This window comes from Grammomys surdaster, unplaced genomic scaffold (assembly GCF_004785775.1).
Source record: "Grammomys surdaster isolate TR1022 unplaced genomic scaffold, NIH_TR_1.0 348, whole genome shotgun sequence".
Classification (NCBI taxonomy): domain Eukaryota; kingdom Metazoa; phylum Chordata; class Mammalia; order Rodentia; family Muridae; genus Grammomys; species Grammomys surdaster.
In genome coordinates this window covers 5424336-5444615 of record NW_021604767.1, presented here as the reverse complement: position 1 = coordinate 5444615, position 20280 = coordinate 5424336, and the positions used below count along the sequence as shown (strand labels likewise).

Here is a 20280-nt window from a genome sequence, read left to right as displayed (position 1 = left end):
GCACCCATATGAAAAGGTGAAATAAGAAGTGAATTAGATATTAGAAATGCCTATCACTACTAAATTTAGACCATTACATTTCTTGGAACATTGTAAAAAGAAGCTTACCTAGAAAGACACGATAAAACAAAAATGTTCTTTAAGGAGTGGCAAGTAAGAGATATGATTTGTGTGTGTGTGTGTGTGTGTGTGTGTGTGTGTGTGTGTGTTAACTACATCAATCCTGCAAAGTTCCTACTTACAAAGAACCTAAGGTCTTGAGATTGCTAGGGTAGAAGAGTTTGACCTCAGGCTGCTTCTACTTGTACTAGGTGTTTTAAGTAAGATGTTATATACCTGACCTAGCTTTAAGACTAGCTTAATGTAGATGAAACCTCCTTGTGTGCCCACCACCATGCCCAGCTGAGTACATGGCATTCTATCTACTTATTTTAGTCTGGCTCATTACTCTCTGCCAATATTCTCCAACTTTTGATAGAGGATAAAAAACTGATGTCGTGTCTAAAGGCTAACCATACTCCTTTAGAACAATACAACTACAGAATCATTTAAAGAGTAAAGCACACTTTGGCCAACATAATCCCCTCCATCCCAGCTTGTTTCATCTCTTTTTCATTTGATTGAGACATGGTCTCATTATGTAGTCATGGCTGGCTTGGAACTTGCTATGTAGACCAGGCTTGTCTTGAACTCAAAGAAATCTGTCTGCCTCTGCCTGAATGTTACGATTAAAGACATATGCCTCTCAAGGCATGGCTCTTTGCTTCTCTATAAAGTCTCACCTGAAGAAATAAGATTGCTAAGCATATCTAGTATGTATGTGAAGAATCCAAAGTTCTCTGAGAAGAATTTATGCTTTTAACACAAGAAGATAGCAGAATAAGCCTGAGGACCATAGTGAAAACTTCCAGGTGACAGGAAGCTAAGCTAATACTTTAAATTATATCCATTTTGTCAGGCCTGTTGGTAAACACCTATAAAAAACATCAGCACACAGGAGTTCCAGGGCCTGATTTTAAGGCCAGCCTAGGCTACACACCAAGACTGCCTAAAATACCTGACTATTACAGAAATTCATACTTCTCCATGGAAAGTATAAAACTACACTTAGGCATCTCTCTTTTTAGAATATTTATTTTCTTTTACATCAGCAAGCCTCTAATAACAAAAAAGTGAATTATTTGAGGCAAACTTTGTAAGGTGGGCAAATGAGGTTTAAGTCTGCTAATTCTTCTTTAATATTATTTCTATTAACCAGAAATTGTTTGGCTTTGTTCTTTTCTTTTTTAGACACTCACTTATTCATTCTCTCTCCCTTTCCCTCACCCTGCCCTCTCCCTCCCCCCCCCCCCGCCCCACAAATCTGGGTCTACACACACTTGAGCACAGCAGTGTACATGTAGAGGTCAAAGGACACTTTGTGGAGACTGTTCCTCCTACCATATAGGCCCACTGGTTTGAAACAGGCTGTTGTTGAGGTTTTGTCTTTTACTGTCTATTATAATGCTAAGTGTGGGACCCCAAGACCTGGAGTGTGCACATAGACCCTGTGACCCTGTCCCCAAGTTAATTCTCATTGGTGAATAAAGATGCCAACAACCAATAGCTGGGCAGAAGAGTCATAGGTGAGGTTTAGGTTTCATGGGCTTGGGGAGAGAGGAGGACTATGAAGAAGAAGGTGTAGTAGAGAAGGAAGAAGAAGCCACCATAGGTTAAGAGTCAAGAGAGTGTGGCCCCGAGGACTACCCAACTGTAGCTAAGAGTAGCCCCAATGGAACATAGTAAATAAATAATAAGTAACAACTTGGGGTTATCAATAGGAAAGTAGATTTTAACACATGGAGGGTAGGCAGCTGCCCAGCTATTGAGCTGTTTAGGACTTATTGTAAATAAAAAGGCTGTCAGTGTGTCTTTCATCTGGGAACTCAAGAATCAAAAGTGGGCTACAAACTCCTGGCCAGATTTTAAATATTTCTACAACCAGTTTTCAACACCTTTACTGGGTAATAAGCCTTCTTACCAACCCTCCAACCAGAGTTTTGTTAATGTTTTCTAAATTGGAGTTTTCTTAAACAAAGCACCAGCAAATATAAAATAAGAAAAGAAGCTGGGTGGCTCAGTCCTATAATGCCTTCTACTTGGGATGTTGAGAAAGAAGAACAGCAAACTCAAGGCCAGACTAAGCTACAGAATGAATTCAAGGCCAGTCTGGGCAACTTAGTGAGATTCTGTTTCAAAACTAAATGAGGAGTAGGGTTATAGAAAACACTTGACTTACATGGGTAAGGTCCTAGATTCACCCCTACATATACACTAAAAACAAAGTATAAAATAATAAAATAAAGAAGCTATATATGGAGGTTATTATTTATGATTTAGCTTTAAAAAAGCATTTACCTAAATTCTAGGTAAGTTTTAGTGAAGGCTTGCTTTAGTGAACAGTTGTTTTACCATTGTCATCAAATAGGTATCACTGAGGAGGCTAGAAAATGGAGGTGGCTGGAAGACAGCTCGTGGGTTAAGAATACTTCCTGCTTTTTCAGAGGACCCCAGTTTGATTCCCAACACCTACATGGTGGCTCAAAACTGGCCTTGACTCCAGTTCCAGATGATCCAATGTCCTCTTTAGATCTCCACAGGCACCAGGCACACTTGTGGTGCATGGACATGACATACTTGCAGTCTAAACATCCATACAATAAAATAAATAAAACTAAAACTAAAATTTAAAAAGCATGACATACACTGGTAGGTTAAGCATATTCTTCAGCATAACAAATATACATATATATATGTATGTTTTTCTAATATTTTCATGTGTTAATAATAAGTCATGATACTTCAAAAACACAAAGACCACTATAATATCAAAAAGGCTAATAAGCAATTGAATTTGACTTTATTTGTAATTAGAAGAATGTTATCATTTTAGTTACTTATGTATTACATATTTACCAGTGTTTATACTTTCCACTCTTAATGGGAAACCAGACTGGGCAACAGCTACAAGCTTCAAAGCAATGTAGAACTGACTTCTTCCAAAATAACCAAGTCTTGTTGCACCACAAAGCTCCATGATCTACAAGAGAATACAACATTAACACTAAGATTTATGGCAAAAATTCTTTGTCCAACAGTAAGTAATTATCCTATTTGTATCTAATAATCTATTTCTCTACTATCTCAAGTAATAACAAATTCCCTCAAGTTTCATGTTCATATTTGAAAACAATAGGCACCAATTTTGTAATAAGTCAAAAGATGTGCATAATTTTACTACAATTATAGTTTTTCCAGAACTGGGTGGTGGTTCAAGCCTCTAATCCCAGCACCTGGAAAGCAGGGCAAGAAAGTCAATATTAACATCATACTACTTTTCTTTAAAACATGAGCGTGCTTCAAAGATCCATATTGAACACTGTAGTCATTCAACTACTGTCTGGAGAAGATGAAGTAGGGATTCCCCCATCAACACCCCTATCTACAATCATGGATCTGCATTCCACTCCCCAGCTTTGCTTGCCTCCTGGGAGGCCTGCTCCCACCGAGCACACCCAGCCTGCTAGGCTCCCAGCAATCTCAGGTCAGCTGTCAGGTCAGCCCCGTCCTTTCTGAGCTCCATCTTTCAGTCCACCCCTCTACCTGCAATGGCAGATCTGAACTTTATTCCCCAGTCAACAGATCAGCCTGCCTCCCAGAAGACTTGCTCCCACCAGGGACAACCAGGGGAGATTCCCATGCCACAATCCCCAACCTTCCCCCCGGCCCCCACCCCCCCCCCCCCCACAAGGTCAGTATCCTTTCTGCTTTCTGTGCTCTATCTTCTGGTCCAAACATCTACCTACAATCATGGATCTGCACTTCACTCCCTGAGCAGCAGCTCTGCCTGCCTCCCAGGAGGCCTGCTGCCACCAGGGAAAACTAGACCCAGAGGCCTGCTATTGCCAGGAACTACTGGACAAGCCAAAACCAGAGATAACCACATGGCTCAAAGCAAGTACAAGAACACAAGCAACAAAAGCCAGTACAATATGGCACCATCAGAATCCAGCTTTCCTACAACAGCAAGTCCTGGATATTCTAACATACCTGAAGAGCTAGACTATGACCTTAAGTCTCATCTTACAAAGATGATAGAGGCCTTTAAAGAAGAAACAAATAAATTCGTCAAAGAAATACAGGAAAATACAATCAAACAGGTAAAGGAAATGAATAAAACTATTCAACACCTGAAAATGGAAATAGAAGCAATAAAGAAAACACAAATAGAGGCAACCCTGGAGATGGAAAACCTATGAAAGAGAATAGGAACTACAGGTTCAAGTATCACTAACAGAATATTAGAAATAGAAGAGAGAATCTCAGACAATAGAAGAAACTGACACACTTGTCAAAGAAAACATCAAATCTAAAAAGTTTCTAACATAAACATTCGGGAAATTCAGGACACTATGAAAAGACTAAACCTAAGAATAATAGAAATAGAAGAGGGAGAATATTTTCAGTTCAAAGGCCCACAAAACATCTTTAACAAAATCATAGAAGAAAACTTCCCTAACCTAAAGAAACAGATGGCTATAAACATTCAAGCAGCTTACAGATCATCAAATAGACTGGATCAGAAAAGAAAATCATCCTGCCACATAATCAAAACACAAAATGCACAGAACAAAGAAAGAATATTAAAAGCTGCAAGGGAAAAAGGCCAAGTCACATATAAAGGCAGACCTATCAGAATTATAGCAGACTTCTCAACAGAGACACCAAAAGCCAGAAGAGCCTGGACAGATGTCTTACAGACTCTAAGAGGCCACAGATGTCAGCCTAGATTACTATACCTAGAAAAACTTTCAATCACCATAGATGGAGAAACCAAGATATTCCATGATAAAGCCAAATTTAAACAAAATCTTTCCACTAATCCAGTCCTACAGAGGATACTAGAAGTAAAGCTCCAACAAGGAGGGTAACTACACCCAAGAAAACACAAGAAATTAATCATTTCACAGAAAAATCAAGACAGACAGACAGACACACACACACACACACACACACACAGTACCACTACCAACATCAAAATAACAGGAACTAACAATCATTGGACATTAATATCTCTCAACATCAGTGGACTCAATTCCCCAGTAAAAAGACACAGGCTAAGAGACTGGATACATTAATAGGATCCATCATTCTGTTGCATACAAGAAACATACCTCAGCAACAAAGATAGACACTACCTCATAGCAAAAGTTTGGAAAAGGTATTCCAAGCAAAAAGACCCAAGAAACAAGCTGAAGAAGCCATTCTAATAGCTAATAAAATATACTTTCAAGCAAAAGTAATCAAAAAAGATGGGAAGAATACTTCATACTCATCAAAGGAATAAATTCACCAAGATGACGTCTCAATTCTGAACATCTATGCCCCAAATACGAGAGCACCCACACTCATAAAAGAAACATTACTAAAGCTTATCACATATCAAACCTCACATAATAAGAGTGGGGAACTTCAACATCCCACTCTCAACAGTGGATGGGTCATCAAAACAGAAACTAAACAGAGATACAGTGAAATTAACAGAAGTTATGAACCAAATGGCCCTCACAGATATCTACAGAACATTTTACCCAAACACTTCTCAGTACATCACAGAACCTCCCAAATTTACCACACAATCTGTCACAAAGAAGCTTGAAATAAACCCTTGCATCTCATGAGATCACCATGGATAAAAGCTGGACTTCAACAACAGAGAGCTCACATACTCATGGAAGCTCAACTTTCTACTCAATGATCTCTTGAGTCAGAAAAGAAATAAAGAAAGAAATTAAAGACTTTCTAGAATTCAATGAAAATGAAGGAACAACACACTCAAACCTATGGAACATAATGAAAGTAGTGCAAAGAGGAAAGTTCATAGCACTAAATGCCTCCAAAAAGAAATTACAAAGTTCGCACATACCAGCAATTTAAAAGCACATCTAGCTTTTGGACAGGAGAAAGCATGGAGTCACAATGTAGGTAGCAAGAGCCCACAGTCCCCCCAGATCTGCCACCAGAGGATTTATAATTTAAATTGCTTACAAAATTAGGATGTTAGCTTCTGCGCCTAGCAATTGTGTTGCCTGTTGATTCTAAACTAAGATTGTGTGTTTTCCTTCATACAGCGGTGTCTCAGCTAGGTTCCAGAGAAATATCCCATGGCAGGACACCTCAGGCAGTCACGGGAATTTGGAAGTGTGGGGCATGCATAGCAGTGGTCCGCCATGGTAATTTAGTGAGCTGAGTGGAGAGATTTTGGAACTTTGAGTCAGAATCTGTCAGGCTGAAAACAGGCCAGCCTTCCTGCCAGTGCCATGCTGGCAGCAGCGTGGATTGCTTTTTAAAAATATTTCACGCAACAATTGGCGCCCAACATGTTAAGCAAGAATCCACTAGAAATTTAAGATTCTTAGCCTATGAGTTAGAAATTTAGTTAGAAATTTAGAGGTTTGACAAGTGGGGCAGTTAAGTCACATGATGACTCAAGCATCTTGAAACAAAGAGTGCTCTGAAGTCCCCTGCTGTGAAAAGAGACAAGATGGCTGCTCTGAGTCATAGAGAGGCAGAGAGTGGAAGCTGCCTACTTCTTGGGACAGATATTGATTGAACTGTGAATTTATAAAATTGGGATTATTTGTTTTTAGGATAGATTTATATGAAGAGTTTGTCCAAATCACATGGGGAATTTTGCCCATGGTCCAGAACCAGGATAGGGAAAATTTACTGACTCCAAGTAGAAAGCAGTGATAATTTCCTGATTAATAAATGTCTGTAGCTCCAGGCAGAGAGCATAACAGATAGATGGTATAATACAGTCTGCAAAAAACCTCAAATTCATTGTTTGTGGGCTCCATGGGAATTTTGGGTTAATATCCTGGCATGACAAATTGGTTTAGTTTATTTCATTTGTTTTGCATTTTTTTATTATCAAAATGAGTAGGATTATGAGTTTTTGGTTGTTTTATTATTCCTCTGGAGGAGAAGGCAGGATACAAGTTTTCCTGGCTCCCAACTGAAGGTTAAGCTGATTTAGGAGAAAGGTTTTGTCTTTGCATTTTTAGAAAAGGTGATTAGTATCTACACATGTTTCAGAGTTATATGGATCAGATTTGAATCAAACAAAAAATATTCTTTGTGCCACCCATCACATGGCACGAATGAAGACTTATGTTTGGAGTAGAATTTCATCCTAACTAGTCTGAACACCCTATACAGACTAATACAATCCATCAAGATAGCCTGATGATGCTAAAATTTTGTTTTGAGATTTGTATACTACAGCTTTGGTGAGATTGTCAGACATGCTGAACTGATCTGCTGAACTGACTCCTAATCTCATGGATTTTCAGCAGGATCCAGTCAGAATACAGACATCAGAGGCTCGTTGGCATACCCTTCTTAAGGCCTAACCAACTCCCCCATTTTCCCTACCCCCACCCTTCAAAGATATCTCAATGCCCATACTCAGCAGGAAGAAGTTATGAAGAGTTGTCATCCTGGATCCCTGGACTTGGGGGTCTGGAGGTCATTATTCTAAGGTTGTCTTTCTGGGGAATTTAGTAATGATCAGAATTTAACAGTATATAGCTAGAATTGATTGTGTAGCCATAATCTCATTTGGTAGAAATATTTATAATAATTACTAAGTTGAAGTTATAATTCTTACATTGGTACAGAATATATGTTGATGCAGAATCAATATTTTATTTAGAAATAGCTAAGAGTAGTTAACAGACAACAGTCCAGATTACTTTACATAGATAGATGGTTTTCAAAAATGTCAGAAACCTACAGAATGTGACATTTAATGTTATTTATTCTTTCGTTGTTGAGACATATCTGCTCCTAGTAGCTCCCCTTTTGTGGATTCAAGAAGAAACTGGGCGTCTTTACCTCCAGGTGGGGTAGTACATTGTGGCTTGGTAGCCACTGGGCAGAAATGGCCTATTTCATCTACAGACAAAATACTGTCCAGAAAAAGGACATACTACTCAGAATAGTCAACTGATAATCTCTGCCAAGACAGGGTAATCAGTGCTTCAAAATTCTGCATTACAAAGGTCTGTCAGATGATCCTGGGCCAGAAGGCTGAAGACTGATGCTCCAACTTCCTGACATACAGGGGCTGTATAGGTAGGCAGCTGTCTCTAGAATTTGTCTCAGTTCTGGAAGCTGTATTAGGCTTCCTTTATTTTCAGATAATGTTGGTCATTCTTGGATTTCTGATGGGGTTGAAAGACTAGTTATATTTTCATAGTCAACCCAGGCTATTTAGCATTGAGAGAATATATTTAAGAGGATATATCCTAGATAGTATACAAGCTAAACCAAGACATAAGAGATGGAATTATAAGTCTTTTTAAAGTTAGAATACATAACAAAGTGTTCTATTTAATTGACAAAAATGATGGACTGGATATTAGGCATATCTTGTACTTTATACATTACAGAATGGTAATAGTTACTCTCAGTTTATATTTGAGAGGAAAGGGATTTTTTTTGTTTTTATTTTTTAAAAATTGGACAGAAAAGGTGAGATGTGGCAGAACCTTCAGCTAATGAATTAAGATCTCAATGAACCAACTGCTGGGTGAGTAGGCGGGATTTCTGGGTTGGAGAGAGGAAGAGGGGAGGCAGGAGAAAGATACTTCCTTTTGGACGGGAGAAAGCATGGAGACACAATATAGGTAGTGAGAGGCTCCGGTTTCCGGATCTGCTGGGATGTGCCACGGAGGATTTATAACTTAAATAGCTTACAAAATTAGGATGCTAGTTTCTGCGTTCAGTTATTCTGTTGCCTGTTGATTCTAAATAAATAAATAAATAAACGCACACCTAAATGCTCTAGAACAAAAGAGCAAACATACCCAAGAGGAGTAGACAGCAGGAAATAGTCAATCTCAGGGATGAAATCAGTCAAACAGAAACAAAGAGAACAATACAAAGAATCAACAAAACTAAGAGCTGGTTCTTTGGGAAAATCAACAAAATAGACAAACACTTAGCTAAACTAACTAAAGTCACAGAGACAGTATCCAAATTAACAAAATCAGAAATGAAAAGGGAGACATAACAATAGAAACTGAGGAAATTCAAAATATCATTAGGTATTACTTCAAAAGACTGTACTCCACAAAATTGTAGAATATAAATGAAATGGGTGATTGTCAAGAAAGATACCACTTACCAAAGTTAAAAAGATCATGTAAACTTATCTAAACAGTTCTACAATCCTTAAGGAAATAAAAATAGTTAGTCATTAAGTCTCCCAACCAAAGTCAAACCGAGGGCCAGAGGCTTTTAAGGTAGAATTTTACAAGACTTTCAGAGAAAAGCTAGTACCAGTACTCTTCAAATTATTCCACAAAATAGAAACAGAAAGAACACTGCCAAACTCATTTTATGAGGCCATAGTCACCCTGATATCTAAACCACACAAAGATTCAGTAAAGAAAGAGAATTTCAGACCAATTTCTCTTATGAACATTCATGCGAAAATACTCAATAAAATATTCACAAACTTTATTCAGGAATACATCAAGAACACCATCCATCATAATCAAGTAGGCTTCAACCCAGGGATGCAGAGAAGTTCAATATACGAAAATCCATCAACAGAATCTACCATGTAAACAAACTGAAAGAAAAAAAAATCACATGATCATCTCATTAGATGCTGAAAAAGCCTTTGAAAAAATCCAACACCTCTTCATGTTAAAAGTCGTGGAGAGATCAAGAATACAAAGCACATACCTAAACACAATAAAGGCAATATACAGCAAGCTAATAGCCAACATCAAATTAAATGGAGAGAAACTTAAAGCAATCTCATTAAAATCAGGGACAAGACAAGGCTGTCTGTCTACTATCTCCCTATCTATTCAATATAGTACTTAAAGTTTTAGCAGGTGCAATAAGACAACTAAGGAGATCAAAGGGATATAAATTGGAAGTATTGCTATTCAGATGATATGATAGTATATATAAATGCCCCAGCCCCAAATTCTAACAGAGAATTCCTACAGCCCTACAGTTGAAAAACACCTTCACCAAAGTGACTGGATACAATATCAACTTAAAAAAAAAAAAAGTAGCCCTCCATTATACAAATGATAAATGGACTAAGAAAGAAATCAGAGAAATGTCACCTCTCACAATAGCCACAAGTAATATAAAATATATTGGTGCAACTTTAACCAAGCTAGTGAAAGACATGATGGGAAGACTGTCCAAGTAGCTTGTCATACACTAGCACAAATTCCTATCTGATTAACCAGTTTCTGTTACTTGAAACATTCAAATGAAGGTAAGACATAGTTAAGATGTTGTGCTACTGTCTAAAGAAAGTATTCATAGAACTTCAAAAAGAACTATTGATGGATAAGTAATATCATAGCAGCAACTATTTGTTTGCATGAAATAAAAGAAAAAAAAGGGTTAATGTTTGTTGTGTCATTGACACTGGAATTCTTAGTTATGCCACTAAGGGGCATGTACTTGTGAGGAAATGTAAATAGGCAAAGAAAATTTAAAGCAGCAGATGAAGCCACTAGAAAACTATGAGGGGAAAAATGCAGAATTAACAAAGGAAAGTCACATTTTTTGTGTAATTATTGTTCTAATTCACTCCCATTTCTGACTGCCTAATGCCTCTTTGGGAATCATTGCAGATCTTAGATACTTTGGTTTAGAAAACAAATCATCTAAAATATTCTAGTTAATGTCAGACAAGAGAAAGACCTAAAAAAAGATCAGAGTCATTTGCTGACTTTTAGGAAAGATGCTGTTAGCAATCAGAAGAGAAAAGAAATCTTATTGGAGGGGGATAGCGATAAGAAAGGGGGAGGGGAGAGAGGGGGCAGAAAAGGGCAGAGGAGGAAGAGTAAGTAATGGTAGGATATCTGGAAAAGCCCTATGGAAATCCACTATTTAAACAGCTTCATACATATACTTTTTTTCCATATGAAAGAGTTTACAAAGGAGAGATTATACTCATTCTAGAAGATAGAATAGTGGGCAAATAAAAAGCTCGGTGCCATGTGTTGTTTACCTCTGCTGGAGCTGTTGGTAAGATGCATCCCCGAGACCATTCCCCCCCCCCCCAAAAAAAAATAGAGGCTATTGTTCCTGGTTTTCCCATAATGTGATGGTAAGTCCTATTGCTGAAGACTCCACATACACTGGTCACAGGACTCAGAGAATAAGCTGGTACAGGGTGCTGATAGGAAGCCTCTTTCTTGTTGGCTAACTCTCATGGTACTGGAAGGTGCTATGCAGGATGGTCGTAGGGGAATGGGGGTGGAAATTCACCAACACTCTTACTCAGTGTGAATCCTATGAGTTGCGGTAATGTCCAGAGTGCCAGGAGATGACTATAGGTGCAACAGTGTCATTTATGTTATGTATTATGAGAGTAACCAACTGTTTTTTGATTGAATTTAAGGCTCCCTCAACAGGAGAAAATATATGCTGGCTACTGTAAATCTGCGAAAGAACACATGCTTGGAAGCTCACAGGCTCTAAAGGATGTGACTATCACTATTACTTTGCTAAATGTTCACAGTATCAAACTAAGCTCCTATCATTCGACTTGCAGATTAGTGCAGCTCTCAGACATCAGGGGTTCTTCTATGCAGTGACACAACTGGCCAAATGTAGGGAATAAGTGAGGTGCTCAGACACCACCACAGAAGAGGGGCAGTAAGAGCCAACTCCCTCATGAAATCACAGCAGCTGAACAACTGAACAATCTCAATCCCATCAACATCCTGACATGGAGCAAGAAGGGCCCCATGAGCTTCGCTCTAACTGAGGGCCTATGGGCGGCTGATGGCTTCTCAATGCGGGAGACTTGATTTTAAGAGTGTGGCTCCTAGTAGGTTGCCATGCACCAGTCACTGGATGGCCCCAAATTCAGAAGTAAATGGAAGCATAAATTGTAACCGATGGCTTATTAATGGGTGGACAAGGTGGTTTTGAATTTGGAATAAGTTAAAGGAAAAGTTGGAAGTGAAAGATCAAAATACATTGTAATGATATTCTCAATAAAAATATTTATTTTTAAAAAGTCAAAAAAACATGGATGTTTTGATTTCTATGTATTAAAATTTACAATTGTTAGCTATAATTATATAATTATAAGCTACTTCCTAACATCCTTTCCTGGTTTCCAACAGTCTTCACTATTATTTCAATAAGTTTTATTATACTAATGTTATCGATCTCCAAACTGTTGAGGGATTAATTCATTCAATGACATTTGCTTAGCACCAATTATGTCTCATCAAAACTGCTGAGATTCCAACAGGAACAGAAAGAATGGCTAATTAAAGAGAGGAGACGAGGGTGTGGTTGGGAGAGGAGGCTGAGAATCAATGGATGAAGCTGAAGACTCAGGCAGGAGCCACCACATTATCACATACGCAGCTTCCTAGTTGGACTTTCAAAAAGTTCTCCTGGTCATAGAAATGTTATCGTTTTTAAACAATTTATCATTTCTTCTGTTTTCTAGCATTTAGGTTTGCCATACTGAAAACATATGTCTCACTAAACTAGAATTTGTTTTTGAAATGAAAAGCAAGTCACTCAGTCCTCCTAAAAAATTACCTGTTTATTGAAAAACTATCATTTCTGCAGTAACTTGAAAACCCAAGTTGCATGTATTCTGGACTCCTTATACAGTTTGGCCTAACCACATTATTCTAAGTCACTTAAATATAATAGGGTTAGGCAGATCTTCCTGGGCTGCTGTCACTTACTTTCCTTTGTCAGAATCATTTGAGATTTTACTCAGGAAAGCAATAACTTGTTTCAAGCTTGAACATAACCATTGCTGCTACTAGTCTTCCCAGGGGTTCTGGCCAACAACCTGCCACAGTGGTTTATGCTAGTGAACCAGTTCCACTCTTCAGAGGCCTTTTTTTTGGTGTGTGTGTGTGTGTGTGTGTGTGTGTGTCTTATTCTTAAAGATATAAATAATAATATTATGATGTAGATTTGGGAAGAAAGCTTTAAGACTTTTTCTCTCTTCTATTGTGAATTATAAACTGTCCTAATACGGAACTATACTTTGATTCTTGAAATGAATTCCCTTTATTTGTGATTTATTACTCTTCCAAATAATATTTATAAAACTTTAGTCACAATCTTAAAATAATGTGATGTTTGGTTTTTCAACTGGTATACTCTACTAACTAAAATAAACTAAAATAGCAAGCTTTACTCTTTCTCCACATTCTGTAGTATTTTAACTAGTTAGGATCAGGTGTTCCATGAAGTTGCATTCACCTATAACTGCAGATTGAACTCATAAATGTCTCAGCTGCTTGTGGGTATGTATGTCTGTAAATACGTTGGGTTTTTATTTTTAAGCTTTTTGTTTATTTCAACTACTTATTTTATTTGACCATTTCCTACAGAATCATTCATGACTTCCAATTTTTGCTATTTAGTAATTCAACATCTTTGAAAGTAGTCTCATTCATATACTTTCTTCTCTTTACCCAAATACTAATTACCCAAATTTGTGGGCAGTTTCCTCTTCCTCCAGTGCCTGGTTACCTAACCACAAGAAACACTTGAAATTCCTCTTAGGATAGACATTCTCAGATCCCCTCCTTAGACATCAAACTCTCCTGGGAAATCCAGAGCAGGTAGTGGTTGTGGTTGTTGGCACATCACTGACAGCTAAGCGTTCAAGCTTTATTATTTTTTAACACTGTAAAAGTTACATGATCATGGGGAAATAAATCAAAGCTAAGAAACTAAGAGTTTCTTTAAAAAAACATCGTAACTAACGGTTACATATTCCAGTCACATATTCTTCCATTTTTTCTATTATAAATATAAATGCACAAATAAGTAACATGTTTTACATGCACATGATCACAGTGTGTGGCTTTATCATACATAACTCAAAGGCCTTTTTACACTAATACATACATTTCTGCAGTGATTAATGTTGATTGTCAATAAGATCTACAATCACTGAAGAGAAATGCCTCTAGGTCTATCTTTGAGAGGTTATCCAGATTAGGCTAACTGAAGTGAGAAAACCCACACTAAATGTAGGCAGTATCACTCTGTAAGTTGGGGTCTGAGACTAAATAAAACGAAAAAGCCAGCTGAACACTGGCTACCAAGATGGGTAAAGACAAGGTTAGAGACAGAGAACTCATTTTTGCAAGCTGTCCTCGGACAGCCACACACATGCTGAGTAACATTCATAGCCATACACATACACAAATAAATGTAATTTAAAGTTAAACACACACATATAACAGCTAAATATTAGTGCTAAAAATTTTGGTTGACATCCCATGTGCAGTCACCAAAGGTAGATGCTGATGTGGATGGAAGTCAGGAAGTGCATGCTGATAAGAGCCTGATATGGATGTCTCCTCAGAGGCCTTCAAGAGTCTGACATATTCAGAGGCAGATGCTCACAACTAGCCATTGAACTGATAATGGGGTTCTCAATGGAGAAGTTAGAGTGAAGACTGAAAGGGTTTGCGGCACCATGAGGAGAGCAACAATACCAACCAACCACAGCTCCCAGGGTCTAAACCACCAGCCTGGGAGCACTTAGGTAGGGATCCAGGGCTTCAGCTGAATATGTAAGAGTGAAGGGCCCTGCTGGAAGATGAGATCCTTGACCTCATGAAGGCTGGACGCCCCAGGGGGTGGGAATTTTGAGGGTGGGGAAGTGGGAGTGGGGGGGGGAATAGGTAGGGGTTACATCCACAGAGAAGAAGGAGGAGGGGTAAGGGGATAGGGGGTTCCCGGGTGGGTGAGGGATGGGGTAAGGGGACAACATATGAAATGTAAATAAAACATCCAATAAAAAAATTTAAAAAAAAATTTTGGTTGACAATAACATCCTTCTAAGCAGCACAGAACACTGATTGTGTGAAAAGAAGAGATCCAAATCAATGCTGGTTTCAAAAAAGGGTAAGACAGCCCAGTCCAGCCAATAAAGACAATTGTTGTCAAGCCTGATGTTCTGTATTCAATCCCAAGGAATCCTACAAGTTATCCTCTGATCTCTATATACCATGGCTTGTATGTGTGCACACATTCATACCAAATAAATAATTGTGAAAGGATAAAGCATCACTCCTAAGACAGCCTCTATTGACTTCTGTTATAAATGCTCTGCTCACCAAAATGTCACTAGTGTCAGGAGTGGGGAAAGGGAAATAAAGTCAACTGTAGCTCACTAGAAAATCTGTAAGGTGAGTGGAGACAGAATGGTACTTGTGTCACTAACACAGTACTTCAAGTTATAATATGTGACATGATGGTGCATCCGTGTGTGCAAATGTAAACTACCTTATTTGGTTACTGTAGACAATCAGTGAGATTGTATTCAATGGTATTCTACATATAAATATTACTTGTCATCTGCCACCCTGGTCACAGTGAACTTTACACAGTTGATACTTCAGAGACTCATTCTTGCAAACTACATTCTCCTGAGAGACCATGGGTTTACTCACTAATAAACATGTAGTTTATTATGTGTATACTTAGGGATGAACTCAGGGATTTATGCATGCTAAGCACATACTTTATCACCAAGCTATATCCTAAGCTGGATTTTACTATAATCTTTGATGTGAATCCTTTTGCAATACACTTCCATTCTTCTAAGTATTGTTAACTTGTGGCTTAGGCAACACAACTGAATCCATTGTGATATAGCAACCATATATTACAGGCCTTTAAGAAAAACCAGCATGTATCTCTCTCACATAATGGAATACCATTGATCAAAGTTCACTAGCTCTGTTCTTTGTTCAAGGTGGACCTCTTTTGGTGCTAAGTCTTTTTTTTTTTTCCCTTTCTTGCTTATCAGCAGTCTTTAGTAATCCTGTGCCTTGTATACTATGAAGCTTATTTTTTTAAAAACTGCACAAAAGGATAGTTCTTTAATAATAATCCCCCAAATCCTTCCCCAAGCAAGGCATCTGAGCATTTTTATGCCTATACATACAAATATAAGGACTAACATACCTTGAGCACACACAATGCTAGGCTAGTGCTGAATGGTCTAGAGTTTCTATTCAATCCTTAAAAATACTGAAGTAGTGGATCCACAGAGATGGCTTAGCAGTGAAGAGTACCGGTTGCTCTTCTAGAGGTCCCAGGATTGACACCCAGCACTCACATGGTGGCTCACAACTGCCTGGAACTCCAGTTCCAGAGGATATGATACCCTCTTCAGGCCTTGAACACCAGGCATGCACATGGTACACAAATACACATGTGGACAAAACACTCATGACATCAAGGAATACACCAGAGTGGAACTCATATGATACCAAAAAAGAAGGCATCATAGTGACCAGCTTGCCAAAGGCCAGAGGGCCCAACCAAGGGGAGAGCATAAGTCAAATGGGTGTCTTTCTTCTACCACTCCACATCTGCATGCTCACACTGTAGTAATGGGGGTGCAGCTATCTACAGCAAAACCCTATTCCTATCCTCAGAATGGAAGAGTGCATGGAATGTGGAGAACAGAAACATTGGCTGCAAGTATTTCCTGTCTGAGGTAAGAAGTGACCAAGAAAAAACAGATGTCCAATTTCCTGTATAGGTTATCCGTGAGCTGAATCATGGAACATCAAAACTTAAAAACCAGAATGAAGAATATATGGAAACTCTCTACAATACTGAGATAGGGATACCTAGAAAACTGTTAATCGCTTTCCAAAATAAAATTTTATGAAAAAGCCTTTAACATGGTGAAACACAGCAGAGGTGGAAATGGAGTCAGTGGTCAGAATGCTTACTTACCATGCCTGAAGCTCAATCATTACACAAGCCCAGTGTAATACACAGGGTTGTAACCCCACTATTGGGAGGCAGTGCAGCAAGAGTAGAAGCTCAACATCATTTTTGGCTACATAGCTACTTGAGATTCTGCATCAAAACAAAACACGTAATAGAAGATCTTCCCTTTCTAGTCATTATCAGTTTTCAAAGTGGGTGGGTCAGGAGTGGTAGTATAAAAATTTCCCAGAATCCTATTATCCCAGATTGCCAGAGGTTTAAGGTGGGTGGATCGTGATCTCACAGCCTACTCAGAATACAGAGCCAGTGTCTGCTGTCAACAACGTGGATGCCCTCTTTTAGAGCAGCCACCGAGAACCCATGCCTGTGGCTGCAAGGAAGGACTAGACTAGTCAAACTGGCACTGAGGAAAGTAATGAACTGCTGTGTCCAGCTGTTTAAACAACAGCTGCTATTCAAGAAGTTTTATTCTGTAATGATGTGTGTGTGTGTGTGTGTGTGTGTGTGTGTGTGTGTGTGTTTAGGTTTGTATCTGGAAATTGGACAGGTGGTTCAGTGGTTAAAAGTACACACTACTTTTCCAAAGGACCTGAGTTTTGTTCCCAGCACCCAAGTCTGGTGATAACTACTGCCTGTAACTCCAGCTCCAGGGTATCTGACACCTCAGGGCTGTTTTCTAAATACCTGGGCTCTACAAAAACCATGGCATATACTAATACAGACAAACATAGAAATAAAAATAATTAGTGAATAAATGCTTTAGGGTAGAGAGATGGCTTAACAATTAAAAACATATACTGCCTTTGCAGAGGACCTGAAGAGCCAATTTCAAGTCTCAATTACCCATATTGAGTAGCTTACAACTGTTTGTAACTCCTGCTCCAAGGGATACAATTTCCCTGTGGGTTTCTGCACTTATGTGCACAGGCGCCACACACAGACACACATGTATATACATAATTAGAATTAAAAATAAGTCTTAAAAAACTGTTTGTATGTTTAGTCTGTTTTATGTCTCCATTTTGGAAAAGTGGAAAAAAAGTTACAACAATGTATTTCATAGCCTCTAGCAAATAGGTAAGAATAGGGTGGAAAAAGAACAAGTTTTATGTAAGATAATCATGTATATATAACAAGATAATCATACACACACACACATCCATTATTTACTGAACTTATAGAATTGTCCTAGAGATTTTCAGCTACCTAATATTCTAGATCCTCAGGAAAAAAATAAGCAGACTATCGACAAATCAATGTACAGATCTTGTCATCTGATGTCATCAATGAATTAAAATATATTAGTTTTACAATAAAATCTTATCTGGCAAGACAACTCAATACTGAAATGGCTAACCAGTAACCAAGATAGTAATTCTGAAGTCCACATCACCCCATCTTCTACCAGTGCACCGTGTGAATTCTAACAAACTCTTCACTTTCTCCAATGGATTAAACTGCCTCTGTACCAGGGCCCTGCAGTACTTGCTGAATCCAGCATGGTTTCCCTTTAGGCTTTTCCTCCTTGCTCCTGTTATACAAGTTTCAGCTCAGCATCATGACCTCAGGGGCCACCACACTGTTAACTTACTGTCCAGAGAATAGGTAAGGCCACTTACATTCCCAGCACCTGGAACTTCCAACAAGGTCAATCTCTATTTGGCTGACACAGTGAATGAGAAGAGATCAGCTCCGTGGTAGCCTCTATCCTCTCTTACATAGACTGCTGAACTAACAATCCTGAAGTACAGCTCCAAGTGATTTTATATCTTAAAAGACAAACTTCTAAGGCTAGAGTTCAAGGCTCCCATACTCTAGCTCCAATCCCCCTGCCCATTCTTACCTAGGTTAATCATTCGTACCTCTGTAATTTTACTTTTCTCTCACACAAGATCATATTCTAGTCCAAATTTGCCCATTAAAGTTATATCTTTCCATCATTACCCACCATCACAATTCTTCTCTTTCCTGTAACCTTTTTAAAATTGCACTTATCTCACTATACTTTTGAGGCAGGGTCTCACTATGTAGCCAGGCTGGCCTTAGGCTCATCTGCTGTTAGCTTTCCAAGTGATGAGTTTGTAGGTAAGGAAACCACTGGCTTATTTATTTGTAGCTGATACAAAACAAAAATAAAACATCTCCCAAACCTCACACAAATAGATACTAATGGCATAATAGGGTGTTTTGACAATAAGCATCATATAACATTTAAGTCTAGCTAAATATTTCTATCTCCTCAAATGCTTGTCATTTCTCTTTGGTGAAAATGTTCAAAACATTTCTTGTAGCTTTTTGGAAAATGTAGTGCATTAAAGTTCACTATGCTTACTCTACTGTGCACTAACATACCACAACTTCTCACTTCTAGCTAACTTAAAGCCCACTGATCAATATCCTTTTCCTAGCTACCTTCATAATCTCCCAAACTCTAGTAACTAGGATCCTACGCTCAACTTCAGTACAACCAACTTTTTAGATTTGATATGTGAGTGGCCCTTTAAATTTAGCACAGTCCAGAAAATAAGCACATAACCAGTATCATTTACTTATGTCACCATCATGCTTGTATCCCTAAGAGACTTTCACTACCTCCTGGTGACCAACTTCATTGCCCAATCCCTCCAAAAATCTAGTCTAGTACAAATGCAAATGGGCCAACCCTTTTGAAGTACTTGCTAGTTACACTAGAGCAAGTACCTCCTATCACTTTTACTACATCTCTTATCCGAAACCTTTAATTACGTATTGCTTTGCTGACACAATTCTAGTGATCTTTGATTTCCAACCTGAGGTCAGGACTCCATGCTTTCTGTGCTTCCTCCTGCTATGAATTTCTTTTCATACATGTGAATGTGAGTCAGCATCCTCTTTGTTGTGCACACTTTCTTGCTCTCCATCTTTCTCTCAAAACTCTTCTCACAACTTCATCTTACTTTTTAACCATCCCTTTTCTTCACTAAGAATAGTATCTCCTTAGGTAAAATAAGCAGCCTACATTTTGTGATGTTGATATACGATACATATTATTTTATAGACCACCTCAAAACAAACAAAAAAAACCTCCAAAATGTGAAAAATTTGTCAGAAAATTTACTACAACTTGATAGTAACTTCTTGTTATATGTCAGAGAATTAAAGAACAGAATGAGAAAACATATACAAAAAGTATAAGTGAAAATACACATATTAACTAGACTGATCAATTCCTCAACTCATAAAAAGAGGCTAAGCATTTGGGAGGGAGTGGGTGGTGGGGGTGTTTGGGAGGGGTTGGCAGAAGAAAGCTAGGGCAAAGGATATAACTAGTTTTGGTTAAAAATAAGATTAAAAAACATAAATGTCATCTATAACTTCTCAGCAGAGAGTGTTCAAATACATTATATTTTTTTTCATTCCCTATTGGTATTATCATAGAACTTCACCATAAGAACTCAGCAT

General features: G+C 38.3%; 1 protein-coding gene across 4 annotated transcripts in view; it reads right to left on the bottom strand.

Moving 5' to 3' along the window:
- Window positions 1–20280, bottom strand: part of Reps1 (RALBP1 associated Eps domain containing 1) — a 75316-nt gene that overhangs the window by 33019 nt on the left and 22017 nt on the right. For all 4 annotated transcript variants that reach the window (XM_028779225.1, XM_028779226.1, XM_028779227.1 and 1 more), the window contains exon 2: window positions 2956–3079. In XM_028779225.1, coding sequence (XP_028635058.1) covers window positions 2956–3079 — 124 coding nt within the window. The remainder of the gene's footprint in view (window positions 1–2955; window positions 3080–20280) is intronic.